This window comes from Convolutriloba macropyga, chromosome 13 (genome assembly GCF_964194025.1).
Source record: "Convolutriloba macropyga chromosome 13, txConMacr16.3, whole genome shotgun sequence".
Taxonomy (NCBI): domain Eukaryota; kingdom Metazoa; phylum Xenacoelomorpha; order Acoela; family Convolutidae; genus Convolutriloba; species Convolutriloba macropyga.
Window position 1 is genome coordinate 2,621,793 of NC_134480.1, and position 10,166 is coordinate 2,631,958.

Below are 10,166 nucleotides of genomic sequence, written 5' to 3' on the forward strand. Positions count from 1 at the left end.
TTTTTGACTTCTTTGGGAGAATAAAAAAGACAAAATCTGTTTTGCCTTAAGTCTGAAATTAGCGTTCGACGTCATTGAACAACATACTTTCATTAAAGCTGACAAGTATTGGTGTTGGCGGTCCTTCCAACGCTTGGTTTAAATCCTGTTTTGTGAGAAGAATTCAGCTGTTTATGGTAATGGTGCTACATCATCGTGGCTGGATTTAATTTGTCGAGTTCCTCAATTGAGTTTAATTGAGTTCAATTGAGCTTCCAAACAGAGGTTTAAATTTTTAGATACACATTTAATTGGAACAGATATAAAGAGTAGTGAGTGCTAAAAAATACCTTGGCGTCATTGTGGACTCTAATTTAAGTTTCGCAAGTCACATCTGGCCATCAGTCACTCAAAAACTTAGTAAGCAATGTAGCAAATGCAAATTGCGGTTCCTCGTGAGGAAGAAATTGACTGTTATAGGAGTGATGCTCTTCCAATTTTTTTATTACAGCGTTCTTGCCATGGTTGTAATAATTACTTCTCTCTGCTAGCAATTTTTCTTTGACAGGAAAATGTTTAAAAATTATTCTACGTTAGAAAGAAAATAGACATCTCATTGGATATAATTGTTTTGCATGAACTACTTTCTCTATACAATTTACACTGCAAAAGTTTTCTTATTTCATTATTCACTATTTCAATATCAGAACGCTGAAGTCGAAGGTTCTTTTTTTCAACGTGAGGAACCATCTTTCTAGAGTAAGCATCAAAGGCGATCAAACATATACAGATGCGAGCGACTATTTTATACTCTCCGGCTTAATGAACATATGCCAGCTAATTTTTTGTGATATTTCTGCAAATTTGATATGCCATTTTTATCACTCAGAGATAACTATTTAATAAACAATGCGGATTTCGTGAAATATATTTCTGGCATATAGTAAAATGTAGTGATGCGGCCGATAACAGATTGCGTAGATCGATCTTACGTACAAAGTTCTATAAAACACTGCATTTAGAATTGGAAATTATTTGTGTCCATGTTTATGCTTCTTCAGTTGTTTAAACTAGTCGCAAATTTCTAGTGGCATTTGACCCTGTTTATTTTCCTCTCCATGTTTATTGTTTTGAAATTATAAATGTCTGCTTTTATTTGACATCAAATGATTTTTGTTTCGTTTTTCTTTATTCGTGACTTTGCATTACAAGACATGCTTTTTCTAAAGGATTTTATCTAAAAGACATGACTTAATATCAAAAGACATATATCGATGGAACCTGTATCAGTCGATACAGTCAAAAGTTCACGTTTTCAGAGATTGTCTAAGCATGTTTGTTCTGTTTTAGGCTCAAAGACATGCAAGTTTCTGGAAAGTCCAGCAAACCATTAACTGGTGATGGAACGGCGCCTGACTTTTTCAACCAATCAAATGACGAGTTAGAAAGCCACGTTACTCGTCTGATCGAAGAACGGGACACTTTGTTGAGAACAGGTGTTTACAACTCTTCGGATAAAATCATCGCGGATTTGGACAAACAAATTAGAGACGCGATTGCTGCGAAAGTGTCTTGAGCATACCTTTATCGACAAGAATGTTCTAGAATTTCTGGTCTAAGTACATGCCATTATCGGTTTGTGGCGTGCTTTCTTCTTTCGAATGTCATCCGTGTGAATATGTACAAATATTTCTCTTCAAACTAACAGCTTTCCTTGTTTTTGTTTTTTTTTTTTGTACAACTAATCAGTTTGCAGAAATTGTGGTGAGTGAATTTTAAAGGTGCCTTAATTGAATATCAATTTTGAGGTGTTTATTTTAGCTAGTTGTTTACTTACTTTCGTTTCTCTAGTTTCTTCGTGTAAATGTTGTACAGACTTTCTTTGATAATGCACTTGGTTACTTCTGTGACTTAATTGAAGGCCTTTCCACCTTAGTTTCTTTCCATTTAGCTGCTAGATTTTTTAAAGTTTGCTACAAACCCGTTTTATTATCTCATTCGGTTCACAAAATAGAATAGCTTCACTTTAGTGAGTAGTTTGTATCGGAAGTTTGTAATTTCAAACTGATTTAGCAAAGAGACTTATATCTGAAGAAAAGTTAAAAATCTGCGGAATTCTTTGTTCATAATTCTAATTATTGGGCGATTTGTTTGAAAAATTTGCGTAAACGTTATCTATACAAACACTTGATGGCTAGGTTGTATTAAATGAAGTTTTTAATTGCTCCCAAGCACAATTATACAGAATTTTTTGTCATGGTGTTCTTTTGCCTTTTTTTTCTACCTAATTGACTTTTCGAGGTTTCACGATTTGACTTTAAATAATCATCATTTATATCCCTCGTTCCGATTTCAGGTCAGCTGACGCACTTTTACACTCCATTTATGTTCAACATTCATTTTGAGCTCAATTTCAACAAACTTTTTTCCCAAGCAATCGTTAACAAAAGTAAACGTTTTAGATGCTGGGGCCTAAGATTAGAAACTTGTTTTGATATGCATTCAAAACCTATGTGACTCCTTTTTCTGTGACAATAGCAATGTTACCGAGAAAATCCGAGTGCAAGAGATGTTTTGTGATTCAACATCAACAAAATTTTTTTGTAAAATTGATTAGTTTCTTGGATTGAAGGAAACATTGTATTTTGAGTTTGAGCTTCTCGACAACAGATTTTAAATTGCTTTTGAACGAAGTAAAGTGATTATTGTAAACGTGTTTGTCTTTTTTACGCAATTTTTTTGCTTGACCATTTTGAGTTTTTCTTCTAGAACATTCTTTGACTTCTCAAGTGACGCTTTCGTTCTTCATTTTTGAGTGATCTCTATTGTTCTCACTCCGAAGTAAAGCTTGTTGCTAAAATGAAATCGATTGCAGCATAGCAAAAAAAAGGCTGAGTGGGACGTGCTTCTGGTCAGGGAGTGGGAGGTCAATCGTTCGAATATCGGCGTGGTAATTGTTTTTGCACCCTTAAAGAAAAATTGATCTAAGCTACAGCCCCTGAATTAAATTGCCTCGCCTGTCGTTCAAGAGCAATTCTTCCGACATCAGTTTTTGTTTGCGTTCTGACATCTTTATGAAAAAGTTTTATTATTAATCGATTTAAACTATTAGAGCAATCGTTTATTGTCGACCTGAATTTTCAATTCTGGCAAAAAAGTTCGTTTCCAATCTGTTTTAAAATCTGATAATTGTTTAAATGAAATAGGTAATCATTTAAAACTATTTCAGCATTTGATTTTTTTATTATTTAATCTTCGGTGATTTGAAATGTTAGTAATCTATAATCAAACTCGTTAATCGGTTATGTTAATTAAATTGTCTGACATGTTAGAACCCGTTGCACGAGAGATGATACTATAAGGCACATTTTCATGTGACTTCTATGGCTTTGACTACTACTTTCTGCTAGTGTGATTGTGTGACACGAAAGTTTGATTCTTATTTTTAATTGCTCTCGAACGAAGATTGGTGCAATTATTGTAAACGTGTTGTTCTTTTTTATGCAAAATTTTTGTGAACGTTCTGAATTTTCGAGTGACTTTTACCACTTCGACTTTTTGTTTTGCGTGATTTAAATTTCACTCTCATTTACAAGTGTCAGCAGCTGAACCCAATTGGCGGCTGTTCATTACTAGAAGTCAAATGAAAGGTGCGCCGAAGTTGGAGTATTTTTTTCGTTTTAAACTTTTAGTGGTTATAGTGGTATATAATAATAATAATAATGAGGTCATTTGAAGCCCCCGTAGTGTCTTCATTTACCCCCCCCCCCCCCCCCCAGTCGTTTTTTTAAAATTTTTTTGACCCTATACTCAAATTGAAAAAGTTCATTTGGGTTTTAAAAGTTATTTTCTGTATTGCCAGACTCCAGACTGAATATATTTAGTAATGGCCGAAAATTATTGTTCGGAACTGTTCTGAAACTTATTTTTTTTAAGTCTATACTTTTCAAACACGAAATGTGTGTTTTTTAATCAGACGCTCGTACACTCCAATATAAGACTATAAAACCGTATAAGACTATTCTTCTATGCGCTTGCATGTGTCATTTGGTCAATTTTGCCTGCTCTTTTTTGTCAAAGAATGGACTGAAAATTGCAAAAGGTGAGTTTGTTGGATACAAGGTTAGTGTATTTCAGGTGGTCAAGGAGTGAAAATTTAGCAGTTCATTTACTCTTGCTTGTTGCAAAATTGTTCTCTAAGTGTTCATAAATGATTCTCAGCCGTCTGTTTCATCACTGGACTCATTTCTGTTTAGTTATCGGGTGCAAACTTATATTTGTTCCGACCCCACTTGTGGGGGGGGGAGGAACTATATGCTCAAATGGGTTTCTTTGTTCAGTCAATTTTGGCCGATCGATATATTCATCGTAGAGAATTGTGAGTGGTATCTTTAAAAAGCTCATCCAGCCTAGAATTCGAAATTAAAAAGATTTTTTTTGAATTTCCTTTTCGAGGAGTTATCGAGGATTGAAATGTTGTGTGAACATGTGATATTTTTTTGACTTTTAGTGTAATTTATGTGTAATTTAGTTTATTTCTTCAAATTAAGATAATTTTTTATAAAAAAATTTTGTTTCAAAATTACATTTCACGCCACAACGAATCAATATTGAGTTCCTAATGGACGAAAGGCGATAAAAAAGATTAGTTCTGGTCTCAGGGAAGTTTACAATCAAAAAAATTATCGAATTCTATTTGAGAGCTCTTTTTAAAAAAACAATCATATTTTTTTGTTTTCTCTTGTATCATAGAGACTAGCCGCTTATCATCCCGAGGTTCCGTTAATGACAAACCTGATTCACAGTTTAGTTTTGTCCAATGAACAAAAAGTTCGTTTTCAAAGAATCGCTCGTATTTTTTTTGCTACGATTCTGAATTTTAATTGAACTTCAGATTTTTTGAGGATTTACTAAATTTTGATGTCCTATGGCATAAACTTGTGCAATAGGTTTCATGATGAGCATTAAGAGAACATATCTTGAGCAAAAGGCTGTTAAAACTTTAAAAACGGTTTTTCGAGAAATTTTTTTAACATTAACCAATCATAAACTATTTTTGTGAATTGTAAGTCGGCGTCAGTAATGATACGACCCCCTTACTTTCTAATTCAACCAAAATTGATCTGGTTAGCGGTTTTATCTTCTCATTATTTGTTATATGACTTCACTGATACAAAATTTTGAAATTTTATTTAAAAAAATTGGATTTTTTCGTTTTATTGGTCCCTCTTGAAATCTTATCACATTCTCCTGATATTAATATCTCCCATTGACATAGAGAATTTTTTCAATGGATCTTGGACAAAGTTTTTAGAGAAAAGCTTATGGTTTAAATGGCTTCAACACTTTCTTCGCCCACTTTTCCACTGAATTTTTTGTTTTTGCCTGTATTTGTTGTTGTTTCCATAGTCATAAGACTTATTGTGATGTCTTATCGATTACCTATGCATGAGAAATATCCTGTTTGTCCAATCAATGGACAACTGAGCGTATTTATTGGCTTCCGTTAAAAGCTATTGGATTTAGTGGCTGTTAACACTTTAAAAATGATTTTCCGAGAATTTTTTTAACATTAAACGATCTTAACCCTTAGTTTGTGAACTGTAAGTCAGTCTCAGTAATGGCCGGAACTTTCCTTTATAATTCAACCAAAATTAATCTATATAGCGGTTTTATGTTCTAACTATTGGTGTTATGACTTCGATGCACGAGTTTTCATAACTTTTTTAAAACTTTTTGGATCCTTTTTTCTTAATTCTTGTTCCTTTTGGAATCTTAACACATTATCCTAATATTGATAGTTTCATTGACTTAGAGATGAAGACATTCAATGGATCATACAAAAAGTTTTCAGAGAAAAACTTATGGTTTAAATGGCTTCCACACTTTTCTACCAATTTTTTGGATTTTGCTTTTGTTGTTTTCATAGTCAATGACTTTTTGTAATGTTTTATTGATGAGTTATGAATCCCAAACATCCCATCTTTTCGTTTTCTCACCGAGGCATAACTTAGCGATTTTATTAGCTCCCGTTGAAGGCTATTGATTTTAATGGCGTTGATACTACGGTTTTTGTCAAATTCTATTGGAGTCAATTTTTAAAAAAGAATCCCATTGCTTTCCTCGCTCAAGTTTTTTTTATTTAGCCTGTGTTGGCCTGTTTTTTATTCTTTAGGTAGCCGTAAAATGGTGACCGGTCTCATAAGCTTGTAAGTGAGGATTAATTGAATAAAGAAGACTGTTTATCCGAAGAAGAGTGTTTATAGCGATTAGTCTTCAAGTTGATATTATACATTTTTGAGATTTTAAGGATTTTTCAATTTTTTCAGTTTTTGTTGTTGTTTTCGTTAACTTGTAGCGTATTCTCATCATTGAGAGGTCCCATGTATTTTAAAATTTACCATGTTTTTTGATTTTATGACATAACTAATGTTTTGTTTGTTGGACAATGTGTTTTCATAAAAAGTTATATGAGTGGTGTGTTTGTTTCTTTTTCTCTTCCTTTAGCATAATCGCGTTATAACAGATCCCAATGATTTTCAAATGTGGTCCAATTGTACTAACTTATTCATTCAGTATATATTTAGCTGAATTAGTATAAATGGAAATTGAAATAAAAATACATAATATTCAGATAATAGCTAATGATTTAAATGGCTTCACTAATTTGTGTTTTCCCAATGTTTGTAATTTTTCTGCATCTATAGTCGGTTCCTATGGCTTTGTCTAACCAAAGACAGGTCCTATTGGTTTCATTATGACTCTTGTAAATTTATTGAGAATTAATTCGTTAAAAGCTAATGATTTTTAAGACTTGAAGTTATTCGGTTTAAAAAATGTTGATTGATTTTTATATTTTTATATTTTTTTCTCTTTATGTTTTTTGTAGTATTGTTACCTAGTCTCATTAAGGAAAAATCTCATCTGCTGTGCAGTTTGGAAAAATTAAATTCGTGTAGTTAGAGTTTTGTCTATTTGTAATCTGACGTTGTTACTAGGGGCTTTTAAAATTAGATATTTAATTTTTGACGTGAAACTTTTGTTTTTGCTTTTTTGTAGTTGTTGTTTTTTTCTCGTAGTATTTCTAATGCAGACCTCGTTGTAATGAGGCATGGCATTATTTATTTCAATGATTAGTTCGGTTGTGTAACGGTCTTTTTGAACTCAAACGTCTACTTTTGTTTATTGCTTTGTGAAAAATGTAAGTCAAAAGACAGTTAATTCAAAAATGTAGATGAGCGCGGGTCGGAATATTATGTGCGAACGCACATTAACGAGCCTCCTTGTTATCATTTGATCTCAAACGAAGTTTGTAGCAAAAATATTAGTCCTGCTGGCCTTGTGATTTTTCGTACTACCGAACCTTGTTTTATAAGTTTTTGAATCTTTTGCGTTTGTGCCCCACCCCCGACACCCAATACGTTATGCGCACCCCACTTACAGAGCACGTGTCATTACATAGTAATTCATTATGTAAAATTATGGCACGTACATCGGGGTTGCAAATAATATGCGCGCATTAAGCTGGGGTGGGGGGGGGGCACAAACGGAAAAGATCCAAGTTTTTTCTGACCATTTGACTTTTTGTCCTCAAAAACGCGTTAAGGAGATAGAGCTGAGGGCTTGAACACGGAGAGCCATACTAATCTGTTAACTATGCGATTCATCGGAAATGTCGAGGAGGCACCAATTCATGGCGTGAAGGGCAATTCATGGAGCTTAGCTTGAGTCATGCAAGTGCTCCCCTCGTCACAATGTTAATAAGCTTAACTCAGTTGGTGGCGTTATAATACTCGATGCCAAATGAATAACGCCCCAAAGTTTTCTGGTTTCTTAAATCCTGAAGCTGATCTATAATAGCATCGTTTGAAGGCCAGGCCGTAGTGAACTTCTTGCCTCCCCCCTACAAATGATTTCTCCCAGACTGAAGCAGACAAAAAATAGAATAGAGAACCCCGCCAGCCTTTGGAGAGCAATTTGTACGACTTCAATTTAGCCAATATTGCAATAAATATTTTCCGCGGGCCGTTTTGAATCCATCAAGCAAACTTCAACAATTTTTTCATTCATTTTATCAATCTTCTAATGGTGCATAATTGTAATAAAACTTAACAAACGGCTACGTTCTGACCAACCAGTAATCTCTGTGTTTGGAGCCATCGTTTTAGCATTCAACAATATTTGACAGATTCCTCTTTATTTTTGAAAACTAATTCAGAAAGTGAGCACAGCTTCAATTTTATCAATTGTTTTTTTTTGACAGACCGCTAATGCTAATTTGTAATTTGCTCTCAGGTTTTAGCAATTGACTAATGTCGAAAATTTTTGCTTTGATAATATTTAAACCTTCGACGACACTTCAGTTCAGATTTTGTGCTTTTTCGTCAACTTTGCTGCAGTTAAGGTAGAGACCACTTTTGGGTGATCTACAATTCTTGTGCCTATTTTCTGCAGCTCTTCTTTTTGTTTTGTGCAACTTCTTGGATTTTGAATTTCGAACAGCTCGAAATTTGGGTGTCCTAATTCAGTAGCTTGATAATAAGTTAGTGGTTGGTTGATTTTCATGGGAAGGATAGAGTGCTTTCCGGAAGGCGTTTTCAAGGAAATTTTTGACCTCAACATTTGAGTTCATTTAGATCTTATCCAAATGAAAATTTCTCTTTATTCGAAAGTTCATATAGATCTTATTCAAATGAACAATTCATTTTATATGAAGTTTTGTTATATATGTTCCCTGTTATCAACTGAGAACCGAAATAATTCTGGTAGTTTCGCAATTTTTATTTTTAAAATTATTTAAAAGAATTTCGGGCTCTAAGGGATCACTTCTGTGTCAGCTTGCAGGTCAAGAGCCAGTATTGACAACAATACAATACAAATTGTGCTATAAAAGGTGATCCAAGGGCTGCAGCCGAAGTATTGATAAAAATTGAAGAAAAGTTCAGCTGAAAGAATAATACACTTTCACGGATCGGTGTCTTCTTCTAGCTATTTCCATTCCTAAAAATTGTTTCAGGTCTTTCTGGCAATCGTTTTTTCTTAGATTTTAAAGGGCAGAAAACGCTTCTGTTAGCTTTTATTTTCCCATTTTGTACGTTTAACTTTAAGAATTTTAGTTTTGGAACCCTGGGTTTTTGCATTAATAGTTTGCTTTTTAATAGCCGCCGTCAGCCTCTCAACGGCTATTATTTAGGCACTCTCCTTTTGATTTTTTAAAATTCGCTTTACCTTTTGATCACGTTTTCTGTTTTACATGAGTCACAATTTTTACGCTTGGCTTCTAACTTACTTCACTCACTGTTTCAACTGAATGGATTTTAAATTCTTTCACGTTTTGAATTACGTAATGTAGTGAATACGGCAAGGTCAAAAGAGCAAAGTCAAAAGAAACAGGATAAACATGTTAAGCCCTGTCATTAAGTCATAGTACATTAGGTTTTCAAAGTTCGTTAAAGCTATTGCTAGCTAACATTGGTATTATGCTTAAGAGCCTCCAGTTTAGAAGCAGTAATTTTAGAATCTGACCGAATATGAAGAATCTACACACCAAATAAGAACTTTTTAATACTTAGAAAAATTATGTCAATTTCTATCTCTTATTTTTTTCCTTTTTCTGCTTCAATTCCAATGTGAGTCAAGCGAGTCAACGGCGGCTATTTTCCTGCAATTTGCCGGCTATGTTATTAATAGCCGCAAAGCGATAGCTGAGGCTATTATTAAGCTTCCTTGCTTTTTTCTATTTGGTCAAGATTTTTGTTGCGACCATATGACGTCATAATCACTTGAAATCTCCTTTTTGCTCATTCGTTCATGCAATTTCTACTGAATACTTTTAAAAATTTAAATGAAGCTATCAAGGCCAGTTTTGTGATCGTGGATTGTGCTAGTGAATAAAAACAAAACAACTGTAATTAAATTCCACCAAATTTCTTTCCACTGTTTCTCACATTTCAACCGAACAGTCGGGGGCTCGGTTTCTCATTTAATGCGAAAATCATCTGGCCTCATCTTCTGGACAAAATCAAAACAGGCTCATCGTGTTTGATCTGTAGAAAAACAAAAATTTCTCGTATTTGAGTAAAATTTCCCTTCCAAGAAATTTTGGATCTTTTGGGGAGTCGCCCGATGACCGTAGCTTCAATTATTTGGCAACCTAAAGAGCAACGATTCAGATTCTTCCGGAGGGT

At 33.9% G+C, this 10,166-nt stretch overlaps 2 protein-coding genes across 2 annotated transcripts in view; both read left to right on the plus strand.

Moving 5' to 3' along the window:
* LOC142351567 (centrosomal protein of 120 kDa-like) overlaps positions 1-1,914 on the plus strand; it is a 30,381-nt gene extending 28,467 nt beyond the window's left edge. Inside the window, exon 14 of the mRNA XM_075403659.1 lies at positions 1,330-1,914. Coding sequence (XP_075259774.1) covers positions 1,330-1,555 — 226 coding nt within the window. The 3' untranslated portion in view covers positions 1,556-1,914. The remainder of the gene's footprint in view (positions 1-1,329) is intronic.
* The window catches only part of LOC142351748 (WD repeat-containing protein 19-like), a 378,166-nt gene that overhangs the window by 53,831 nt on the left and 314,169 nt on the right, over positions 1-10,166 (plus strand). The gene's annotated exons all lie outside the window — the stretch shown is intronic.